The sequence below is a fragment of the Hypanus sabinus genome, chromosome 1, assembly GCF_030144855.1.
Source record: "Hypanus sabinus isolate sHypSab1 chromosome 1, sHypSab1.hap1, whole genome shotgun sequence".
NCBI lineage: Eukaryota > Metazoa > Chordata > Chondrichthyes > Myliobatiformes > Dasyatidae > Hypanus > Hypanus sabinus.
Window position 1 is genome coordinate 88,177,130 of NC_082706.1, and position 26,295 is coordinate 88,203,424.

The 26,295-nt window shown below is 40.8% G+C and overlaps 1 protein-coding gene across 2 annotated transcripts in view; it reads right to left on the bottom strand.

The window, feature by feature from the left end:
* dok6 (docking protein 6) overlaps positions 1-26,295 on the bottom strand; it is a 527,037-nt gene that overhangs the window by 114,534 nt on the left and 386,208 nt on the right. For both annotated transcript variants that reach the window (XM_059971537.1, XM_059971547.1), the window contains one exon: positions 2,627-2,746. In XM_059971537.1, coding sequence (XP_059827520.1) covers positions 2,627-2,746 — 120 coding nt within the window. The remainder of the gene's footprint in view (positions 1-2,626; positions 2,747-26,295) is intronic.

The following is a 26,295-nucleotide window of genomic DNA, read 5'->3' on the forward strand; positions in this document are numbered from 1 at the left end:
ACATGAATACCGCCAAATGAGAGAACATTTCTGCAGACCAGGGTGTAAAGCACAGTATTACACGTAACACACATATAGCACACAATAACGTAGGCTATAATACGAAACAATATACACACAAGAAAGACAAGAAATGGGGACTGGACTGACTGGATATGACGAGATGGGATGGGAGGTTTGTGCAAAGGCAACATAAGGTAGTTGTATTGAATGGTCAAACCTCTAGGGTGTACGATAGATCTAATGGCAGAAACAAGTCACGTAAACATGGCTGCACCATTCCAAGATAATGGCTTTAGGGCTTTTGTGCAGACGTGGAGTATTGTGCAGTTTTAGCTGAAAAGGACTTCTCCTTATAAAAGGCAGCAGAAGCACATAGAGGATCAAGTAGCAACAAACAAGATGCTGCGGAAACTCAGCAGGTCAGGCAGAATCTGTGGAGGGAGATGGACAGGTAATATTTTGCATCAATATTTGACTGTCCATTTTCCTCCACAGATCCCTCTAAATTAGTCAAGTTATTTCAGCATCTTGCTTATTGATTCTAGCATCAGCAGCCTCTTCTAAGAGGAACAGGTAAGACTAGGTTAATGAAGTTCAGTCCCTCAGTCACTAGGTCAGAAAATATATAGCTCATCTTAGTGGCTACTTTATTAGGTACACCTGTACACCTGCTTGATAATGCAAATATCTAATAAACCAATCACGTGGCAGCAATTCAATGCATAAAATTACATTGACATTCAAATTTCAAAATAAATTTAATATCAAAGTACATGCACAACATGAGATTAATTTTCTTGCAGAAATACAAGAAACACAATGGAATCAATGAAAGATTGCACCCAACAGAGTGGACAAACAATCAATGTGCAAAAGACAACAAACTGTGTAAGTACAAAAAGTGGAAATAATAATAATAAATAAGCAATAGATACCAAGAACATGAGATAAAGAGTCCTTGTAAGTAAGTCCATAGGTTGTGGGAATAGTTCATTAATGGGATGAAAGAAGTTCATCCGGTTCAAGAGCCTCGTGGTTGAGGAGTAATAATTGTTCCTGAACGTGGTGGTGTGGGCCTTGACATGGTCCAGCTGTTCAGTTGTTGTTCACTCTAGTGTCCTTCTTTGAATTAGTCTAATATTTTGAAGTTACAGAACATAACAGTAAACCATTGTTTTGAACCATTCCAGTCCTCCTGATGAAGATGCTTGCACAGTGCTGCTGGATGAGGAACTTGGACCCAGTGGAAATACTTTTGGTGGGGAACCTGCAGGAGCTGTTGTTTCTATGTGCCTGCTGCACTTGCTCTTCTTGAGATCAACACTATCATCACCTAATCAATAACGTCCAATATTTCAGCCTCTACACCTTGTATGCAACTGGATCCTTGATTTCCTTACTTGCAGACCCCAGTCAGTTCAGAAGGCTCTGTGCTGAGCCTCCTGTTCTACTCACTTTATACTGTATGCGTAACTGCGAGGATAAGCACAGCTCCAACGCTATATTTCAGTTTGATGACGACACGACTGTTGTTGGCCAAGTCAAAGGTGGTGACATATCAGCATATAGAAGGGAGATTGAAAAGCAGTTTGAAAGGTGCCACAACAATAAGCTCTTACTCAACATCAGCAAAATCAAAGAGCTGATAGGGATCGGAGATGGACAGGGTCAGTAACTTTAAATTCCTTGGTGTTATCATTCAGAGGATCTGTCTGGAACCAGCTCATACGTGCCATCACAAAGTAAGCAAGGCAGTGCCTCTTTCTTAGAAGTTGCACGGATTCGGCATGGCATCTATAATTTTGGTAAACTTCTAAGTGTGTACAGTGGTAAACACCTTGGCCTGGTATGGAAACAACATTGCCCGAGAACGAAACAGCTGCCAAAAAGTAATGGATACAGCCCAATCTATCACAGGAAAAGCCCTTCCCAATACTGAGTGCATCCACAAGAAATCAGATTCCATCATCAACGACCTTACTGTCCAGGCCATGTTCTCTTCTGCTGCCATTGGGAAGCAAGTACAGGAGCCTCCAGGTCCCACACCACCAGGTTCAGAAACAGTTATTACCCTTCAAACATCAGGGTCCTGAACCAGCGTGGATAACTTCACTCACCTCAACTCTGAAATGATTTGACAACCTACAGGCTCACTTTCAAATACTCTACAATTTACATTCATAATGCCCTTTATTAATTTGTTATATTTGCATAGTTTGTCTTCTTTTGCACTTTGGTTGTTTTTCAATCTGTGTTTGTAGTTTTTCATGGATTCTATCATATTTCTTTGTTCCACTGAAAATGTCTACAAGAAAAGGAATCTCATGTACATGGTGACATATATGTATGTACTTTGACAACAAATTTACATTGACCTTTGAAGTCACTGCAAAGTAGTGGCAAAGCTCAATGTTTCTGTCACGGATCCCAAACTAATTAACCTGAAAACTAAAACTAAACCTGAATATTTGCAGCCCTCCTTCTCAAGGTTGAAACTCCAATAGTACAATGCTGGTCAGCTTCAGCAAGACGCATTTATGCATAAATTTTAGCACCTAGATCAAAACGTAGATAGCACGTTACTCTCACTGAGTACAAAAACTAATGTAACACATCAACCTACCATTTTGTTCCCTTTGAACACCAGCTGCCAAAAGATCAGGCTCCCCAAAGCTGATGTCGTTGAGTCTGGATCCTAAGCATTCAACAGAGAGAAGCTTACACCATTCTTCTGCCTCCAGTTCTGCAAGAAAGCACATGGTAAAATGTGAGAGCATTACACTCTGCTGCTCACCGGAGAACTTATTTTAATTTTAAATAGAATTATTAACAGTGAAGCACACATGTAGCTTGTGGCATTTTTAATATACAAATCAGCTGTTTCAAGTTTATTTGTCAGGTGCACATTGAAACATACAGTTAAATGTGTTGTTTATGTTGATGAGTAACATATCTGAGTCTGTGCTGGGGGCAGCCTGTAAATGCTGCCAAATTTTCCGGCCCCAACATAGCAAGCCCACAACATTAGGCAGAGCATCACAGAACATAACAAACGACAAAGCAATAACAGCAAAATTCCTCCCACCCACACACATACAGAGTGCTTAAATCCCAGGAAAAGCCTCCAGCGGACAAGGACGTGGACCTACAGGACCTGCAGGACCTTTGACCTCCGCAGTGGACTCACAGAGTTTCGAAGACTCAGCTCCAGCCAGCAGGTTTCAGCTTCTGGACTTTCAAAAGGACCTTTATGCCTCGACCCACGACATTGATCCCAGGACACGACAATCACTGGACATTAGGCCATAATCTCCAGACTTGTCAATGACACAATACCTCTAACTTCAGTCTCACCAATTTGCAAACCCAAGGGGCATTGGAAGACATTTTCTTCCGCTCACATTGAACATTGACTTTGAACCCACCAAAAAATTGCTGATCCAGGTGGTGGCTCCCACTTTCTGCCCGTCACCGATATCCCACACTCGCGTTGCTGATCTTCAAATATGGAGCGGAGACCTATACACGGCCTGATCTCTAATTTCTCCTACATCCCTGTCCTTAAACCCTAACCTGACACCTAACTCTGCCTGCTGAGTTCCTCCAGCATTTTGTGTGTTTTGCTTTGGATTTCTGCAGATTTTCTTGTGTTTGTGATACCTTGACTCTTTTCTCTGTTTCCAAAACCATCCTTATGAAACTAAAAATAATTAAAAATTGAACAATTCAAAGGCAACTAAATCTGAGCTGAGACTTAACGGAGGTCTCAGTTTGGTATTACTTTAGAAAGTTTAGTGTTGACATTTTCTAAGACCTTATTTTATGAGACCTCTGTCAAGGCTGTGTTCCTTTTAACCAGAGCCTGAGATTAGTTAAGCAGATGATTGACCAAAGTTTCAAATAGTTAAAATGAGGGACACTTTTGTTAAAAGATGGTTAAATTAAGTATAATAGTTTTTAATACATTTAGATTGAATTGTACTCAATTTAGATGTTCTCCACCTGACATGACAATTAAGTTCACATAGGGTTGCACAGCTGTCAACAGATAGGAGGTACAGTGAAAACTTGTGGGTCATAGTATATCATTCAACATTTACTTAGGGTGGAGTCAAACCTTCCTATGAACTGAAAATTAATCAGCTCATTTAACAAGAAGTTTATTATTTAGATGCATTGGTCATACAAACTTCAAACAAGCTACTTGAAATATTATTTTATGAGGCAAGAATGATGTTTTAAGCAACACAAATTCATTATTGCAAACACAAGAGATTCTGCAAATGTTGGCATTCCAGAGCATCACACACAAAATGCTGGAGGAACTCAGCAGATCAGGCAGCATCTACGCAGAGGAATAAACAGTCGAAGTTTTGGGCTGAGATCCTTCATCAGAACTGGAAAGAAAAGAGGAAGAAGCCAGAATAAAAAAAAGTGGATGGAGGGGAGGGAGTGCAAGCTGGAAGTTGATAGGTGAACCCAGGTGAGGGGGAAGGTGGCTGGGTGAGGGAGGGGGGATGAAATAAGGCTGTGAGGTGATAAGTAAAGGGCTGAAGAAGAAGGAATCTGATAGGGAAGGATTGTCTATTGTGGAAGGAGGAGGGGCACCAGAGGATGGGATGGTCAGGAGAGGAGAAAAAAATGAGAAAGGAGGGGAGCTAAGAGTTGGGAATGGAAGAAGAGGGAAGTGTGAGGTGGAAATATTACTGGAAGTTAGAGAAGTTAATGTTCATGTAATCAGGATGGAGGCTAATTAGGCAGAATATGAGGTGTTCTTCCTCTGACCTGTGAGTGACCTCATCGTGATAGTCAAGAAACATGGCTTGACACGTCAAATTCATTGATTAATTCATTATTTAACAATTAGAACAAACCTGGTTTGATCTAGTCTTTCACTTAAAAATTGTCACTTGCCGTGAATAGACACATTTTTGGATCAATTTGAAATGTCATTCTTTGATCTTTTAAACTCAGTCATTTATTACTGTAGAAACTTTCAGTCTAGTAGTTCTTCAGTGACTTTGAGGGAGCTTGGATCCATTTCCTGTGTGGCTTCCCTGATTGATGCAGCCTACTGTGGGCAAGACTGAAGGCATCCTGCCCAATGGGACTTGATGAGTGGACCCGGTGGAGGAAATCAGTTGGCTGTCACACTGAAAGTAGGAGAAAAGAGAGGGAGAGGATTGAGGAGGAACAGTGATGGGTTAGGAGAAATTCATAGAAAAAGAGAAGATTGCAGAAAGGTAGACAGTCATAGAGAATTGAACCAGGAAATGGTTTCAAGGAGAGAGAGGTGGAGATTGGGGAAATTTGTTGGGGAATTGACAGAAAGGGATTTAAGGGGTAAACAATTAATGAAGAGGAAAACAGGGGTTAAAAATCCTTGAGGACTCAACTGAATGGGTATATGATCAGATGGGGTGAGGTCTGGTTATGGTGAGAGGGTGGATGGGCATGGCAACCCAAGGCCAATGACAGAGGAAGTTGGTGGAAGAGTCCACACAGAAGAAAATGAATGCCTTGATCTTGCAGGTTTCAACTCCTCAGTTATATGTGTTTCAGTATACAATTAGCAAAGCTCATCCTCTTGGAATAATTATGCACACAACTTTTTTTTAAAGTGTGATACATGCCATCCAACACAGTCACGCAACAAAGACACAGAGGCTGTAAAATAAAACTGGAAACAAACTGCAGTTACGTTTCATACATGCTCATATTTAGCAATGAGATTTTTGATAAAATTCTATCACATACAAACAAAATGCTGGATACAAATGATAGGGCTTCTAGATTGTCAACCTTGATGACCAGTTTCAACTATAAATGCTTTCAGTGAAACAAACAATAGAGCAGGGTTTCATAGTGTAGTGGTTAGTATAATGCTTTAAAGTACCAGTGACTTGGGTTCAATTCCTGCCGCTGCCAGTAAGGAGTTTTACATTCTCTCTGTGTGGGTTTTCTCTGGGTGCTCTGGTTTCCTCCCACAGTCCAAAGACATTCTGGTTAGTTGGTTAATTAGTCATCATAAATTGTCCTGAGACTTGGCTTGGATTAAATCAAGGGTTTGCTGTGTGGCATAGCTCGAACGGCTGGACGGGCCTATTTCGCACTGTGTGTCAAAAAATACCCTTAAAAATGTACCACCATTGACGATTGCTGATTCCTTACTACAACGCATTATCAGTTCCATCTTTTATTTTTGTCCTTCTTTGCTCTCCTCTTTCAATATATATTTCTGTGAAGATAGTAGTGTCACTCGGCTGCATATTTAAAACGGATGGTGCTGTTCGATATTTCAGCTGGTAACAGGTTGGAGAGTGCACTGAAGCCGTTAACATCAACGGCCAGAACCTCTGTCAGAGGAGTGAAGGAAGATGGCAGATGACTTGATAAGATGACAAGGGGCATAAATCAAGTGGATAGCCCGAGACTTTTTCCAGGGCAGAAATAGCTAAAATGAGGGGGCCTAATTTTAAGGCGATTGGAAGAAAATAAAAGCGGGGAAGTCACAGGCAGCTTTTTTATACACAGAGTGGTAAGTGGATGCAATGAGCTGCCAGGATTGATGATGGAGACAAGTTCATTACAGACATTTAAGTGTCAGTAATGCAAACCAGACCAGCATCGTTATGGAGCAAGAAAAGGGTCTTTGAATTGTAAGGCGCACTGAAAAGGACTTTCTCCTTCTATGCTATGCAAACATCCATTTTCACTAACGTTAGCAGAAGTAGGTTTTCCACCTGCAAACTGTAAATTAGACCAATCCAGGATATCTCCTCACTGCAAAGTCTGTTATGTCTTTTAACCTCCAAATTTGCAGATGAGTTAATTTTTATCATGATATATGTATTAGACAAATAAATTCATTCATGGAGTAATAAATAACATAAAATTATTGGTCTTAGGTTCAGAGGCTTGATATTTACGTTCCAAGTGAACAAGTTAATAATGCTAAAGTGATAAATTAGTTGTAAGATCACTTTTAATAAAATAACACTTGTAGTTCTTAGTAAGAGTCAATTGTGGACATTATAGAAAATCTGCAGATGCTGGAAATCCAAATCAGCACACACAAGTTAATAGATAATCTAAGTTTTAGGCTGAGACCCTCCATCAGGACTGAGAAGGAAGGGGGAAGATGTAAGAATAAAAAGGAAAGGGTGGGCAAGGGGAAGGAGGATAGATGGAAGGTGATAGGTGAAGCCAGGTGGGTGGATAAGAAAAAAGCGAAGAAGAAGGAATCTGATAGCAGAGGAGAGTGGACCATCGGAGAAAGGGAAGGAAGGGGGGACCCAGGGGGAAGTAATAGCCGGGGAAAAGAGGTAAAAGGTCAGACTAAGAAATAGAGGAAGGAATGGTCGTGGGTGGGTATCTTTTTTTATACTGGAAGGAGAAATCGATATTAATGCCATCAGGTTATGGGGTACCCAGACGGGATATAAGCTGCTGCTCCTCTGCCCTGATATGGATTGCCACTGCTGATGTTAATCTATTGAAGGTAAGTGAACTCAATCCTCTTCAAGCTATTTTCTCATCACTGGCAAATCTGCTGTCACCACTCCTCTCCTCTACTTCATTAATTGTGAATAACTCTCTATCTATACCCCTCCTCCCACTCCAAACCCTAATTCCATTTGTTCTGAAGCAAAACATTCTATTTGCTTACAGCTCTAGCCCTAGCCCTCAGCCCTCAGTTAGTAATTTGTGATTATGCAGTGATGGTGCAGGAGCATAAGTGTCACCTCTTGTTTGAATCTTACTTGTTGCTAATGTAATGCCCTGGTTCATATCTTTACTGCTATGCTGTAGGTATTTCACTTAGCAGTTCTGTAAGAGCAGTTGTTCTGCTTTCAGCCTGATAGGGTTATTGTTGAAGATAAGGGATGACGTGGAATGTGTGGCATCCAGTTAGTGGGAGGCTTTCCTGGTGAAGGACAATAAGGTTGGACTTGGGGCTTTTGTTTGAGAGGAGATGAAGAGGGAAGCCACTATGGAGAACTGGTGGTAGCACATGACCCGGTGGGAGACCCATTTGTTCGAGATGGATTGTGAGCGACGTTCGGAAGGTATTGTGTGATTTCACGGCGACCGAGGGGCCAGCGCATGAGTGACAGAGAAGTTCAAGATGAGCTCCATCTTGTGCACATTTGACAGTTTAATTAGAATAGAGCCTTCTTTTTGTTATTCTTTACTAACTCTTCAGTTAAGATTCATAAATATAATTCCTTTAATCATATGCAGTGTACTGTCTGATATTTTGTTAATGATACATTAATTTGTATCAGGGTAACAAACGACACAGCATCCACACAAAGTGGGGTTTGAGGTGGGATCGAGCGCGCCTCAATCTCACGAGTTTAGCTGGGCTGGAGGTTGACTTCTTGAGACTTAATCAACCAAGGAAAGAAGAGTGTTTCATTGTGGCGGCTTGTCTGGGATTGATTTCATTGGATGCTATGTGATTGCCCTGAGCATTGATCCAGTGGGTTGTATATTAAACTACTGGTCAGTAAAGTGATTATGATACGTGGTTATGGATGCTGCAGGGGTGGAGCAAAGGCTTGATAAAATGGTGGGCAAAGACTTTGTTCTAGTCCAGACTGCCTGGTACTACTGGGACCCCTGAAGAGAGGGGGCCATGGGCTGTCCATACTTCCCAGGAGCAGGGGAATGAAAGCTAGCATGCCGAATCGGAAGCTGAGGTTCCCATAGCTGGGGACGGAGACTTTAACGACAAGTTATTCTTGTTTCTGCAGAGCGAGAAAAAGGAATGGCCTGATGTCAGTCTAATGAGTCCTTCAGTGAGGGCTGAGCATTCTGAGTGGCAATATATCAAGGAACGCCCTAAAGCAAAATACCCTATTCCTGAAGGGGCCAAGCTCTAGTGCATTGCTACGGATAGAGGGTATTTATGCTAGAGCCATACTTGACACTGGCTCTCAGGTTACTCTGCTGCACCGTTTGTATTTCAACCAGTATTTGGCGCATTTACCACTGATGCCACTCTTTGCACTAGAGATCCAGGGTCCTAATACAGATGACTATCTGTATAATGGTTACTTATTATTGAAGCTGGAATTTCTGGAGGCGGATGTGGGAGTAGCTGAGATCCTTGATACATTTGAGCTGGAGGAAGTTGTAGAGAGCTTTCTGAAAACATTGTCCATTCACCCTGTGTTCCAAGCTGCCTTTGAGGAAGCATGTAGCTGCACTGGGCTGGATGTGAGTAGTGGGTATTACCAGACACCCATGAGTGAGGCTGATAAAGAGAACACTTATCTGAAGTATGTGTCTGATAGGAGAAGGGAGCTGAAAAAGGCTTACGAATTAGCTGAGGTCTTAACTACCAAGCAGAATCAAGGAAATAAGAGGAGGTATGATCAAAAGGGTCCTGTTTGGTGGCACAATAATATCAGCGCCGGACTCTGGAGTGAATGTTCCCGAGTTCGAATCCAAGTCGGGATGAGCGTCGAGCTAGCAACTCGGCCTCGTAAAAACAAGAATAACTTGAAACACCATCATGACGGTGCCCTGATAACTCCACTGCCGAGTTAAGGACTATTTTTCTTCTTCTTCATGGTCAAAAGGGAGTCCGTGTCCTCAGCAAGAATTTGGGGCTACCTGGGAAGCATAAGTTGGCTGACTGCTGGGCAGCTACCCCCTATGTGGTGGAGAGTCAAATGCTAAATATATCAGTTCTCCAGATGAAACCAAAGGATGGGAATGGGTCTGTCAAGATTCTCCATTGGAACCAGCTTCTACCTCTGGGACAAGAGGTGTGTGTTAACCCGGAACCTGACCTGGACCCTACACCTAGTAAGAGGACTCTGAGGCAATGTGGTGAGAGTGAAGGAGCAGCAGCAAGAAGGATTAAACTGACACCCACCCCTGAATGGGATACAGACTCGGAGGATGAGGAAATGGGGGTGTGGTTATATGCTACCTTTTGTCAATTCCTCAATAACTGAGGAAGAAATTCCCAACATTTCTCATGCTGAGGCAGGTGAAATGTGGTGGGGGGTGGTAGATTAGCAGTGCTCAGGCAGACTTACAGCTGGACCACGAAGGGGGACTGGGTTCTAAAGTAACTGGAGATGAAGCTGAGCTCAGCCAAATGACAGATGGATCAGCCAAGTGGCTGAAGACATAGATGATGGGATGAGAAGGTCTCAAAGAGTCAGGAGACCCCTGGATAGGCTGGCCTGTGTAGCAATGGGGGAACAGAGGGTTGTGACTATCACCCAGTGAGATATATCACTCCCATTTAAAAATGGATTGGAGGTTCTGACATCATGAAATTCCTTTGAAAATGATGTTATTAATGACAGGATGACAGATTATTTCAAAATCATAAGGACATGGCTATTTGTGGTGGGGGGAGAGTGTAATGCCCTGGTTTACATCTTTACTGTTATATTGTAGGTATTTCACTTAGCAGTTCTGTAAGAGCAGTTGTTCTGCTTTCAGCCTGATTGGGTTATTGTTGAAGATAAGGGATGACGTGGAATGTGTGGCATCCAGTTAGTGGGAGGCTTTCCTGGTGAAGGACAATAAGGTTGGACTTGGGGCTTTTGTTTGAGAGGAGATGAAGAGGGAAGCCACTATGGAGAACTGGTGGTAGCACATGACCCGGTGGGAGACCCATTTGTTCGAGATGGATTGTGAGCGACGTTCGGAAGGTATTGTGTGATTTCACGGCGACCGAGGGGCCAGCGCATGAGTGACAGAGAAGTTCAAGATGAGCTCCATCTTGTGCACATTTGACTGTTGAATTAGAATTGGTCCTTTTCTTTTTGTTATTCTTTACTAACCCTTCAGTTAAGATTCATAAAAATAATTCCTTTAATCATATGCTATTTCCTGACATTAGTTTGTAACAGAGTAGCAAATGACACAGCATCCACACAAACCGAAAGTCGGGGTGGGATGAAGCATGCTTCAATCTCATGATTTGGTGGGGCTGAGGTTTGTCTTCCCCAGACTTACGCAGCCAAGGAAACCAAGATGGTTTCATTAAGTTTGCAGTAAGTGGAATCTGATTGGATGATATGAGGCAGGGAGGGATGGGAGGGAAGTTACAGAGTCAAACAGAGAAAACTGGTACATTGGAGCAATTAAGAATGATGATAAGAAAAAGACGAAGGAGCTGAGGGGGCAGAGCTGGCAATCTTCACCCGAAAGTCCATGAACAGATTATATCTGATATCCACAAATAATTCTCATCCTTATCATCCAACTTGTGGACATAGTTGCACTATCTGCTGAATGTTACAAATATGAAAATCTTCGCCAAATTATCACACCCACAGAAACTATTCCAATGAGTAATAAATTCAATACCAATTGGGACCTACTCTTTTACCACATAGTACTGAGTTTTCTGTTTATCCTAATGCAAAATACTCCTTCAGGCAAAAGGATGCAGTATACAAAACATTATAACAGAGTGATACAGCAGAGAAACAGGCCCTTGACCTTATCGCCCACACTCTCCCCAATTTTCCTACATTTAACCTAAACCCTCTGTTCCTTTACTATCCACATAGCTACGGTATGTGCCTTTCAAAGTGCTTTCTAGATGTTCTGATTGTAACTGGTTCCAATATCTCCACCAGCACTCTGTTCTGTAAATCCATCATCCCCGTGTGAAAAAGATTGACCTGAGACCTCCTTTAAATACTTCCCTTCTCAACTTAAACCCAGTTTAAAACTCCCCTATTCTTGAAAAATGACTGTGATAACATCACCTGTCTATATCCCTCTTAATTTTACAAGCCTCATTGAAGTCATCCCTCAGCCTTCTATGCCTCAGCCCACCCAATCTCCCCTTTCACCTGAAGCCCTCCATTGCAGGCTGCATTTTGATAAAGCTCTTCTATACTCTTTCCAGTACTACCACATATTGAATTAGAAAACCTGTGGTTATGAAGCTACATCCTAACATAATACTATAGGTACTTCAACTACATTCAATAAATGTTGTGGTACTTGACATGCTTAACATTGTGATAGTTGGAGTTGGTGTGAAAATAAGCTCTCACTACCTATTAAAGGCTCTCAATGGTGTGCAATTCAAACAGCCTCTGACAACTAAGTCCAACTCCTGGCCTTCATGTGTGGCTTAGTTACTAAGCCTGGCTAAATCATTTCTACTGACAGGAGAAGCAGCAAAAGTGGGTTACTGGTGCCTTAAAACCATTCACTTTGGGCAGATGGGGCTCATCAGCTGTGTTTGGAGAAGGAAAACTCTGATCTCAACCCTCTGCTGCCTTGCAGCTATACCCACTCATGGGGAAGACTGGAGAGTAAACCCCGAGGAAAAGTCCGGAGCTGGAGTCTCTAAGGCAGTCCTGCATTGAGTTCAATGCGAACTGGCACCTCCTGTGAAGCTGCTGGTGCCAAAATGTATCAGCCTCTGCCATTCCTTTGGATTTATCAGCTGCATGGAGAGGGAGAGCTTGCTACATGGGCAACAGCTTGCTCTCCATATCGTACTGCCCTGGCTTCCATGTCATGTAGACAACTGAAGCACATCATTCATGGTTGACTCCGACCATCGGAAGGCCTCTCTCTTGAGATGGTGCTCTAAAATACTGGGTGTTCTTAAAATGGAGCAACTAGTAGAGGAAGTGAAAGCCTGTCTATTTCATAGGGTCGTGGAGTGGTACAGAACAGAAAGTACCTCAGCCCACAGAGTCCATGTCAACTGTCAAACGAACCAATTATGACTACCAACAAAGGAAATACATTGTTCAATTTATTCTGTTCCAAAAGTTCAATTTTCAAAGGCAGACAATAGACAAAGTAAATTTATTACCAAAGTACGTATGTGTCACCTTGAGGTTCAATTTTTTTACACGCATTTACAGGAAAACAAAGAAATACGTAGAATTTCTGAAAAACTATATATAAACAAAGACTGGCAAACACCCAATGTACTAAAGAAGACAACTTATACAAATACAAATAATACTGATGGCATGAGCTGTCGAGTCCTTGGAAGTGAGTCTTCAGGTTGTGGAATCAGTTCTCTGTTGAAGGTATTCAGTAGCTTGATGGTTGAAGAGTAGTAACTGTTCCTGAACCTGGTTTTGTGGGACTTAAAGCTCCTGAACCTCTTCCCCAATGGCGGTAGTGAAAAGAGAGCCTAGTCTGGATAGGAGGGGTCCTTGAAGATAGATGCTGCTTTCTTGTGGCTGCACTCCTTGTCAGTATCCTCAGTTGTGAGGAGGGTTTGGTCGGTGATGGACTGGGGTGTATCTATCTCTTCCTTTCATACCAGGCCATGAAACAACCAGTCAGGATACTATCCACTGTGTATCTAAACAGTTTATACACTTCAACGAAACTTCAACTCAGTTTTTTATTCTTAAAAAATATAATGCTGTTCAAACTCTTCCCATAACTACAGCTCCCACACCTGCAATGACCTTGTACATCTGCCTTGTACTTTCTCTGGTGCTATCACAGACTTATCTTCACTTCAATCCTTCATGATGCAAATTGATTCTTTTTGACCTCAGATTACAAAAGACATGATCAATAACTCTATGGTCTTTCCAATGCTGAATGAAAATAAAAGAGAGTGCATATGCCAGAAATTTAACATGAAGCGGAAACGCTGGAAACACCCTGCAGAACAGCCAGCAACTTCAGAAAGAGAATTAAAGGCTTAGTCTGATGCATGAATTTTGCTTTTCAATCAATACGCCTGCTGAGTGCTTCCAGTATTTTCTTGCTTCCTAATGCTGCACTCCATGAAAGAAATATCAGTCTGGTGACACTGAAAGATGACTGACTCTCAAAGCTGAGAAGCAATTGATTATTTTTTGTTACACATGTTGAGATACAGTGAAACACTTTTGCTTCCAAACTCATGTCGTCTCTGATTAACTGGACTCTGAGAACTGGCGTTAATTCCTCAGTTATACTTCACTTGTGCACAAGGGGAACAGCATGGATCCTGTCACCTCACTGTTCTGAATTCTGAACAGTGAAGTACAATTTTTACACCGAGTTGACTAGTAGTTACAGATATTGACCATTTTGTAAACTGTGCAGGTTTGGTAACTGTGCCATTCTTTACTTGAAACTTGAATAGCCATTCACAGTCCAGATGTTAAAAGGTAGTAAAAACTACAAGCTAATGACCAATGATACTTTGAAGTTGGTAAAGTGATGGTCCCTTAGTTGGTCTGTGTGTTTCGCATCATTCCATAACATTATTATCTCATCTCCGTAAACAAAATGGATCTGATAACCTGCTATTCAAAAGCAAGTTACACTGTCCAAAGACCTTTCTTGCCTAGTCTCTCTGCACTCTATCCTTGCCTGGACATTATGTTAACCCTTGCCTTACCACAACTTTGACAGCCAACTGGACAGATCATTTTGTACATAAATGCATTGAAGTTCTACAGAAGGGGTGGGGTGGACAAAATACTGAATATATACCATAGCTACAGTTACAGATGAATTACAGTGAAGGTAGTTGAATAAAATAGAAGTAAACCAAATGGCCATCATTGATTGGTCATTTTTTTTTTGCCATTACTTAATGGCCACTTTGAGAATTAGTAACCCACTAAATTCTTGTCTTCAGAATGTGGCCAAACTCATGATGAACTGGAAAAGTAGTGATGGGGCCAATATGCCTGTATGTCTGTTTCGAATTCCTCTTATTCCACTAAAATTTGTAACAAGTTTGTTTTAGTCAACACATACATGGCAGAGATATCTCAAAGGAATTTGCAACTCCAGATCACAAAGGATCGAGGAATTTGATAAAAATAGGCCAGCATAGATGGAGTGGAAAACCAATGATTTTTTTCCAGGGTATAAATGACTAATACAAGGGGCAGAATTTAAGGTGATTAGAGGAAATTATTTGGGGGGGGGGGGGCACGTCACATGTAAAAGTGGCAGGTACGTGGAACACCCTGCCAGAGATACATTAGGGCACATGGATGATAGAAAAATGGAGGGCTCTATAGGAAGGAAGGGTCAGATTAGAGTAGGTTATAAGGTTGGCACTACATTGTAAGTTGAAGGGCCTGGACTGTGCTGTAATGTTCTATGTCCTTTCGTCAGCCATGAACTATGTAGCTCTCACCTTTAATAGACAAACAACAAAGCAACATCAATATCCATTTGGCAGGCAAACTACTGGATACAACTGAAGTTGATAACCATTTCCTTTGTCTGGTTAACATTAAGGAAATGGTTATTTGATTGGCACAGGCCTTGAGCTCTTCCACCTCTGCTCTGTAGGCTATCTCATCATTATTGGTGATGAGACTGTCGTGTCATCGGTGAATTTGACAAGGTGATCACTTGGATGCTCAGCCATGCAGTTGTGTGTGAGCACACAATAGACTCTGCAGTTCAGCATACAGTGGAGGGGGCACATCCACGTACCCATGTTGAAGATGCTGAGGAGGGAGGAGAACTTGTGATTCTTGAGCTCTGTTAGTTAGGAAGTCTAACACCCAGTTGCACAGTGGTGTGGTTAGACTAAAGTAGGAGTTTGTTCACCAAGGTCTGTGGGACAATAGTGTTCAATGCCGAACTGAAATCCAGGAACACCAGAACAGAGGACTTAAACACAAAGTACACTGCAGATGCTGTGGTCAAATCAACATGTACAAACAAGCTGGAGGAAGTCAGCAGGTCGGGCAGCATCAGTGGAAACGAGCAGTCAATGTTTCGGGCCTGACCAAGGGTCTCAGCCCGAAAAGTTGACTGCTCCTTTCCACGGATGCTGCCCAACCTGCTGAGTTCCTCCAGCTTGTTTGTACATGATAATAGAGGACTTAATGACTTGTCAGCTTGCTATGACCATCAAAACATGGAGGAGCCATCACAGACTCCCACGGCCCCCAATGATCCGATGATTGAAGCCGACGTATGAGCAGCCTATAAGGAGGACGAACCTGGCCAATTACTGAATACCTGTGCTGATCAACTGGCTGGAGTGTTTACTAAGAGCTTTAACCTCTCGCTCCGGCAGTCTGAGGTACCCACTTGCTTCGAGTAGGCTTCAATTATACTGATGCCTACAAGAATGTGGTAACCAGTCTCAATTACTATCGTCCAGTAGCACTTACATCTACAGTGATGAATTGCTTTAAGAGGTTGCTGATGAAACCTATCAACTCTTGCCTGAGAAGCAACTTGAATTAGCTCCAGTTTGCCTAACGGAGCAGCAGGTCCATAGCAGATGCCATCTCATTGACTCTTCACTCAATCCTGGAACATCTGGACAGCAAAGATCCATACACCAGGATGAGCTTTATCAACTACATCTCAGCATTCAATATTATCATCACCTCAAAGCTAGTCAATAAGCTCCAAGATCTTGAGCAATTGGATTCTCAATTTCCTCACTTGCAGACCCCAGTCAGTATGGATTTGCAACAACATCTCCTCCACGAACTCCATCAGCTCAGGTGCACCACAAGGCTGTGTGCTTAGTCCCCTGTTCTATTCACTTTACACTATGATTAAGTGGCTAAGCACAGCTTCAATCCCATATTAAAGTTTGCTGATGTCACCCCCGTCAAAGGTCAAATCAAAGGTGGTGATGAATCAGCATATAGGAGGGAGATTCAAAGTCTGGCTGAATGGTGCCATAACAACAACTTCTTACTCTGCATCAGCAAGACCAAGGAGCTGATTATTGACTTCAGGAGAAGGATATCAGAGGCCCATGAGCCAGTCCTCATAAGAGGATCAGAAGTGGAGATAGTCAGTAACTTTAAATTCCTCGGAGTTATTATTTTGGAGGACCTGTCCTGGGCCCAGCATGTAAATACAATTATGAAGAAATCGCAGTAGTACCTTTACTTTCTGAGAACTTTTTCAAAGATTTGGTACGACACCTAAAACTTTGACAAATTTCATTTGATGTGTGGTGGAGAGTATATTGACTGGCTGCATCACAGCCTGGAATGGAAACATCAATGCTCTTGAATGGAAAATCCTATAGAGAGTAGAGGATACGACCCAGTACATCACAGGTAAAGCCCTCCCCACCATTCAGCACACCAACATGAAACATTGTTGCCGGAAAGCAGCCAGAACCCCCAGCACCCAGGCCATGCTCTCTTCTCACTGCTGCCATCAGGAAAAAGGTATAGGAGCATCAGGACTCATACCACCAGGTTCTTGAACAGTTATTACCCCTCAACCATCAGGCTCTTGAGCCAAAGGGGATAACTTCACACTCAATTTCACTTCCCCATCTTTGAAATATTCCCACAACCTATGGACTCACTTTCAAGGACTCTTCATCTCATGGTCTTGATATTTTTTGCTTATATATTTTTTATTATTATTTCTTTTTGTATTTGCACAGTTTGTTGTCTTTTGCACACTGGTTGGATGCTCAAGTTGGTGTGGTCTTTCATTAACTGTGTTATGGCTGTTATTCTGTTATGGATTTATTGAGTATGCCCACAAGAAAATGAATCTGTATATGGTATCTTGATAAAAAAATTACTTTGAACTTTGAACTAGAAGAGGGAATGGAATTGTCAGCAATGAGCAAAGCTATGATGAATAGCCAGGGTGTAAACTAGCAGCAAAGATAATGAAGCCTTTGAGGGCAGAAAGCATGAATATAGTCATCAGAAATCAAGGATCAACTTTATTTGCCTTACACATTTACGTGTATTAGAAAATTGCTGTGATGCATTGGTCAAGGTGTGACATGCAGCAAGGTATAACAACATTCAGCAGTTATAAATAATAAAGAATTAGATAAAATACTGTAAGTTGGAGGTTAAAATATGGATATGGAATAAAATGTGCCTAAGGACATAAACAGCAGCTTGAATTTAAAATGTTACCAGCATTTTAAAAAGCCAAACATTGCAGTGTTTACAGTGCAATTCAGTATCTGATAGAGTCAACGAGAAGTACAGCACAGAAACAGGCCCTTTGCCCAATGTAATGTCAAGAACATTTAGACTGCCTACTCCCATTGACCTGCACTGGGACCAGTGCCCCCTACCATCCATGTACCTAACCAAACTTCTCAAATGTTGAAATCAAGCTCATATGGACTAATGTTCGCAGCTTAATCCACATTCTCACAACTCTTTGAGTGAAGAAGTTACCCTCATGTTCCCCTTAAACTTTTCACCTTTCACCCTTAAGCCATGACTTCTGGTTGTAGTCTCACCCAATCCCAGTGGAAAAAGCCTCCTTGCATTTACCCTATCTACATCCCTCATAATTTTGTATACCTCTATCAAATCTCGTCTCAATCTTCTATGGTCTAAAGAATACAGTCCTAACCTGTTCAATCTTTCCTTAGAACTCATGTCCTCCAGATCTGTCATCATCTTTGCAAATTTTCTCTGCACTCTTTCAATCTTGTTTACATCTTTCCTGTAGGTAGGTGTTTGAAACTGCACACAACACTCCAAATTAGGCCTCATCAACATCTTATACAACTTCAACATAACATCCCATCTTCTGTACTCAATCCATTGATTTATGAAGGCCAATGTGCCAAAAGTGTTTGTTATGTCCCTGTCCAACTGTGACACCACTTTCAATGAGTTATGGACCTGTATTCTCAGATCCCCTTGTTCTACCACACTAATCAATGCACTGTGTAAGTCCTACCCTGGTTAGTCCTGCTGAAGTGCAAAACCTCACAATTGTCTGCATTAAATTCCACCTGCCATTTTTCAGGTTATTTTTCAGCTGATACAGATCTATATGTAAGCCATGATAGCCTTCCTCACTGACAACTACACCCCCAATCTTGCTGCCATCCACAAATGATAGAGGTGGGGGAGGTGTGGGGGTGGGTCTAACTAGAATAGTTGATTAGATTAACTGTCTGGGGAAGAAACTTTTAAATTTGCATGAACTTTTAGTTTTAATAACCTTATAGTGCTTTCCCGAGGAACCGTTTTCAATGTTGCAACAAAAACGCATCCTTTACTTGGGTGAGATATAAGAAGTTTCACCAATTCAGACCCATTACACCCCTTTATTTGGTGTTGACTTGGTAGCTGTCTCTTTAAAAATAATTTTGCATTCATATTTTATCTTCAGATTAATACAATTTCTTTAAGGGTGGTTTTAACAGTTACAGTCCATTTGGAAAACACAAAGTAAGCCAATCTCAACAACCATATTGCATGATTCTCTTAGTTATATGGAAGACTTCAGTTCAGAACACTATTTGCTTGCGTTTATTGTTTGAATGTCTATTTTTCTCTCTGCACATTGGTCTATTTTTAATGGGTTCTGTTGGGTTTCTTTGTTTTGTGGCTGCTTGTAAGGAGACAAATCTAAAGGATGCATAATGTATACACAATTTGATAATAAATGTACCTTGAACTTTAAATTTTAAACTGAATAATTGATAACTCAGTGAATCCATGTGGTGATCGCAAAAGATTGATTTATCTTTGGCAAGAATAATAATAAAATGAAAAAGTGGAGAATCAGATTTAAAACTTCCTAACTCAAAGGTAATTTAGACTAAGAAAGAAATATTTTATTAAATGCAGCTACATAGTTCAATTAGCAGTGAAAAAATAAATGTGCTTACGTTATTTCTTTGTTCCTTAATAATAACACTTAAAAATTTAACCCCAAAAGAAGTTGAAATGTTGCAGAGGTACTGAATAACTTTAATAGCTAAAATAACTAGCTGTATTTATTTTTGGCTGTTGTTATTCCAGGTATTTCACTGCAACTTTAGAGACATTAAAGCTGTTAAATAATGGAGCTGGGATTCCCTACTAAATGAAAATTAAAAATATGTACAGATCCCTGAGGTTCCCAAAGATCACACCAACCAACAGAGTGGCACAGAAATATTCTTATTATATCATTGCTTACATCTGTTTCCTAAGAAAAACTTTCACCAATTCAGTGAGCTTCCATTTTTGTTAAGGCTAGTTTGAGGAAACTTGTATGTTTTTGGGGAGTTTACATCGACACATCTATGCAAACCCCCTTTTCTACCATGCTGGTAACTCTTCAAAAAATCCAACTAGATTTATCAATACAGAGTACAGAGCTTCAAATATCTGCCAGCTTATTCTATTCTGTAGATATTTGTCCAAATGCAGTTCCTTAAGGTTGTCATAGTTGAGGGTGGTAGTGAGTATAAATTCTCACTACCTATTAATTGCTCCTGATGGTGTATGATTCAAAAAGCCTCTGACAACCAGGTCCATCTCCTGGTCTTCACGTGTAGCTTATCTACTAAGCCAGCGGAACCATTTCTACTGACAGGAGGAGGGGCAAATATGGGTATCTGGTTCCCAAAAACCAGTCAATCTGGGCAAATGGGGCTCATCAGCTGTGGGTGGCAACTTATCTAGAAAAGGAAAAAATTACTTCCTTGCAGCTATACCCACTCAAGGGGAAAGCTTCAGCAGTAAGCCCTGAAGAAAATTTCAGAGCTGGAGTCCTTCAGGCAGTCCTATGCTGAGTTCAATGCTGACTGGCAACGTCTGCGATGCCGCTGGTGCCAAACTATATCAGCTTCTGCCATTCTTTTGGATTCAACAGCTGCGTGGTGAGGGGTATCCCGGTGCATGGTCAACAGGTTGCTGTCCATATCATGCTGCCCTGGCTTGTGTATTTGCAAATAACTAGGATGCAACATCCATGGTCAACCCCAACGAAGGCCTCTCTGTCCAACTGCTCTCTCAATCTATCACAACAGCACATTCAAGTAACTTCTCCACAATGAATTTCATAGCAATGTTTCCTTCTCCAAGCCTTCTTCAACAATAAATTGGAATGTTGGTTTACATGTATGGAGGTATCGTGAAAAGCTTTGTTTTACATGCCATCCATACAGGCCACTTTATCACATCAGCACACTGAGATAGTACAAACGATTAGCAATTGCAGAATAAAGTGAGATAGTTACAAAGTGATGTACAGGCAGACAGTAAGGTCAAGAGTCCCTCTTACCATGCAAGTTAAATAATCTTATGACAGCAAGATAGAAGTTGTCCTTCAGCCTGGTGGTACATGCTTTCAGGCTTTGTATCTTTTGCTTGATGGAGAGAGGGGAGAAGAGAGAATGAGTGAGATCTTTGATTATGTTGACTGCTTCACCAAGGCGGCAAGAAGTGTCTATGAAAGAGAGACTGGTTTTTGTGATGTGCTGATCTGTGTGAATCTAAATGGATTTATTGAAAAAGAATTTTCAGTCCAAATGATCGGTTCCTGAACTTTCAGAGCAGTACGGTTAAAGTATCTGCAATATCTTCAGCTATTTCTTCTAATGCCACAGTCTAAGCCAAGAAGTCCTGGAGATTATTTATCTTGAAACTCATTGTCTTCTTCATACGCAATCTGATTAGATGCACTCATCGATGAAATTTCCAGTTTTCCTATTTCCATGTTAATTTATCCTCCCTGTTTAGGGAAGACCAAAGAAGTAACAACTTGGGAAATTTTCCATTTCTAAATTTTCAATATTTAAAAATAAACAAGATTGTCTGTCCTAAGGCTGCTGAATTATTCCAAGTTGTTACCCATACTCCTATTATACTCCTAGGATGTTTGACTGTTACCTTTGATATCTCACAGAGTTATTTGGCCAAAGTCGTGAAACTGAGAACTTACCTGAATAAAACATTTCATTTTGTTAAGATTAATGGAACAATCTGGATGAAATATACCATTAATGTTAAGTTTATTAAGAAGACACATGACAAAATTCAGAGATTGCCTGAGGGAAAGGAAAACAAACTGGAAAATGTGAGCTAAAGATACAAACACGTGCTCAGTTTGATCAAACTTGTGAGCAAGTGAAAAGGTTATTAGGGTGAGTAAAAACATTTTCTAATCAATTGGGAAAGAAAACTGAAATGTGCAATAAACTACAAAAGCAGTATGATAGAGACAGTAAAAAGTCTAAAGATCAAATTTCTGCATTAACTGAATGAATGAAAAAATAGCATGATTAGTGTAACCATATCAAAGTGATTTCCACAGAGCTTCAAGAACTAGTGAAGGAAAATGAGAAAACTGACCTGAGACTTCAAGTGGGTGGTCTGCCTGTGACACTTCTCCATTGGACACAGCCCCTATGTTGGACAGTCCTCCAAGACAGTGTCACCATCTGAACCCAGGGTATTTACTGGATAGACATGACACGGACTCTACAATGGCCTCTAATGGACTCAAGTGAGAATGACAGTGATGAAATAATAAAATTGGCAGCTGTGTCACAGCTTACTCCAATAAAAAACAAGGAAGTGAAGACACGCAGAACTGAAGATTGAACCTATGAAAGAAGATGGACAGTGAATTACTGGGTTGCTAATCAATATATTGACAACCTGACCCCTCTGGTATCAGATCCCTCAACTATTTTCAATGCCCTGAATCCATCACACAAGTGGTTCACAGTTATTGAAATGGCAAATGGATTCTGGTCCATACCACTAGCGTCTGACATTCATGGTTGACATTCACAGTTGATGGTCAACAATACCAGTGGACGAGGCTACCATGAGTGCTCCACAATAGTCCCACTGAGACAACATCTGAGGAACTTACCAGCCATTGATTTTACTATCATACTATATGCGGATAATGTCCTGGTTGTGTCCAAAACTGCAGACCAGCATGAACATTATGCCACTGATTTGCCCGATTATCTATCCTCCAAAAGTCAGAGAGCAAATGTGGACAAGTCACAACTGCAAGAAAAAGAAGCAACTTACCTGGGATAGAAAATTTCCCAAGGTAAACTGTAAATCACTGAGGATTGTGCAAACACCGTTAAGTGAGTAAAGCTGGCTACAACAGTCTAGAAACTCCAATCATTATTGGGTTTGTGTAACTACAACAGAGCATGGGTCAACTTGTATGCTGAAATTTCCCAACCACTCAACAATCTACTGAAGGCAGGAAGTGCTTAGATGACCCTGTGACTCTTAATGAAGAACAACATAAAGCATTTCAATGACAGCATTATGTACTGCACTTGCATAAGGAATCCATGAAACCTGAAAACCATTTACCCTGTATGTCAACGACAAACACATGATGGCAGTCTTAACTCAAGAACCTGGAGACCACAGTGTCCTGTTGGTTTTTACTCTGCCAAAGATCTGATTCTGTATATCAATGGCTTCTCAAACATTTATAGAGAAATTGGAATGGCTGGATGGGCTGCTGTTTCTGAAACTGAAGATCTGGTATCAGGAAGCATGGCAGAACTGAAAGTTCTGATTAAGCTCTGTACTATGGTAGGAGGAAGATCATCTAATATCTGTACTAATTCTTGATATGCTTTTGGAGTTCTTCATGATTTTGCAAACTTATAGAGACCAAGAGGATTTCTTATGGCTGCAGGAACCCCAATCAAGAATGGCCAACTAGTACAAAATTCACAAATGTCATACAATTGCCTTCAGAAGTTACTGTGTTAAAATGCGAAGCCATGGAAATGCATTTACAGATGAAATTGGGGGAAAATGCAGCACAGGAAGAAGTAAAAAGAATAAAATAAGTTAAGAAGTTCAAAAAAATTTTAAAAAAGCATTGAGAACATATGCAGTGAACCCAACAACATGAATTATGGAAATGAGGTTGTACTCTGTATCAGAGATGAACATACAAGATATTCGAGAAATGCAGTTTCAGTGCTCTAACCAGAAAAAGTGGTTCCGGATGGAGAATGGTGGGAGGTTAAACAGTGATGGAGCATGAAGATATGGCACTAGCCCTAGACTAGTTGCTCCAACTACATTGCTTTCTTATCTGGCACAGCAGATGCACTCCCTAGAACATATTGAAATGGAAAAGATGATTAGCAGATTCTCCCACTGGTGGTGGAATCCAAAGGTCAGGGCACTGGCTTAACAAACATTTGAAAGATGCATGACATGCCAGAAAACAAATCCTGAGCAGCGGAAAAACTACCTCCTGCCCCACCTAGTCTCTTTTTTACACTTACAAATGGACTACATTGCATTGCCAAAGTGTCAAAGATATACTGGTAATAGTGGTCAGGTTTTCAAGATGGGTGGAAGCGATTCCAGCAAAGAAAGTCACTGCCATACACACACAGAAAAAATTATCAAGGACAATATTCTAAATGGGGTTTGCCAAGTCACATCAACCCTTACCAAGAAACACACTTCATTGGAAGTGTTTGTCAGGAATTATGTTGACTGATGAACATTGTCCATTTCATTTAGAGTCATTGGAACAAGCTGAATGAATGTAACCACTAAACAATGTCTGACGAAGTATTATGAGGAAGGTGTACCATGGCCTATGACTTTTCCTATTGTCTTATTTAGCAACAGAGTAACCCTGAACACAAAAACTAAATTAAGTTCATTTCAGGTGGTAACAGGGCATCCTATGCCATTGCCAGGAGCCCTCGATCTCAGGGAGCCTGATATACACATTATGGCAGACAGTTCAGTTACCTATTGTGTGAAATTAACCCAAGTTCTACAGTCTGCTTCTCAACAGATTTCTGCTGCTTGGAGTGATCTCTGATTCCTGCTAGGTGGGTCCTGATTGAGAAGCCACATGAGGAACTGCTGGAAGCTCGATGGGAAGGTCCTTATCAAGTGCTGTTAACTACTAATTCAGTGATGGAAGTAGAAGGTAAAAGTCAGGGGATACATGCCAGCCACCACAAGCAAGCTAAAGTGGTATAGGATGAGGACAACAAGTGCATGTTTAATGTGCCAGTAACTTCTGACTCTCTGCCTATGCTACTAGGCTACAGTGAGAAAATCACTAACCAGCTAGAAGACCTCAAACAACTGCTGGACATTATGATGTTTATTGTAATATTGTTTGTTTGTTGTTTTATTTTTGTCAATTTTCCCTACTCACAGTGTACCAGTTGAGAAGACTCATAGTGTATACTTGAGTGTATCACACAAAGAAGTGGTCTAAGTTCATGGAAAAATATTAACTTAATATGCAGAAATGGAGAATATAACTTTCTCCCAGGTAATTGGTTAGGATCTTGATACTTGGGCAACGTCCTTCCTGCTATGAGACATACACAGACTTTAGTTTTGCAACCCCAGTCCAGAATCAAATGAGTCATGTCAGAAGGAGTCCTGACGAAGGGTCTCGGCCCAAAACATTGACAGTGCTTCTCCTTATAGATGCTGCCTGGCCTGCTGTGTCCCACCAGCATTTTGTGCATGTCAGAAGGAGCCCATCTTTCATCAATTTTATTCCCATTTTATGGTGTTGCAAGGAATATAAGAGAGCTAAAAAATGTTGCTGCAGCCTTAGAAAGGGTAAGCAATGACACTGTTGATGCCTTGGGAATAGAAATAGTCAGCATGCATAAGCTAGTTTTTCAAAATCATGTGCTATTAAATCTTCTGCTCGCTGTTAAGGGGAAACATACACAGTTGTAGGTAAGGAGTCCTGATGAGTCTGAAGACATAACTAATTTTTCTGTTCATATTTGTAAAGAAGCAACTTAGATACATTGATCTGATGAATGGGATTTCTTTCATTGGATTCATTTAAGTCTAGGAACCTGGGCTTACTCAATATTGTACATCATAATATTTGTCCTGATGTTCTTTACTGTAATTAACATAATTTTTACTTGCATAAGGGTGATCATTATTAGAGTAGTTCAAACCCATAAGTGTGTCTATTATTCTACCTTAGAATGACATAACCCTGTGAATACCCTTTGATATTTCCATAACATTAGTTTTTTTTAAATTTTAGATTTAATATAGATACCACAAGTTTTTCTGCCTCTGAGTATTCGATTGTAATGATTCTAAATGTGTGATTTAGAATCAAAGGAGGGAATTTTGGATTAGACCGAATAATTGTTACTTCCTATGCAGTTTAACTCTTTAATGGCTGTTGCATTTACCTTTATGCCTTAATTGTTCAGTAAGTTTCCTAGTGGTTACAATACGTTTATGCAATTGTTTGGTATCTGCTTTACTGGTTACAACTCTGTCTCTTTCTGGAAGCTTCTTTAGTATTGCATTATTTGAATAGATACTATCTGACTGGTTAACTCTTATCTACAAATTTAAATGTAATGTCTGATTATCTATGGAATGAGAAAAGATGAATATGTAGTCTTTCTTTGCTTCTTCTTTTCCTTCCTCTACTAGACTCTTGTTACTCTCCATTTCCAATTCCTTTCTTCTGTTCGCACTTAATAAAATGATGGTGCAGCAAAAAGCTTTATGCCTCTTTCTTGACTTCTGAAAGAACCATGGATCAAAGACATCAGAACACAACAGCTACCTCCTTTTAGAGGATTGTACACGT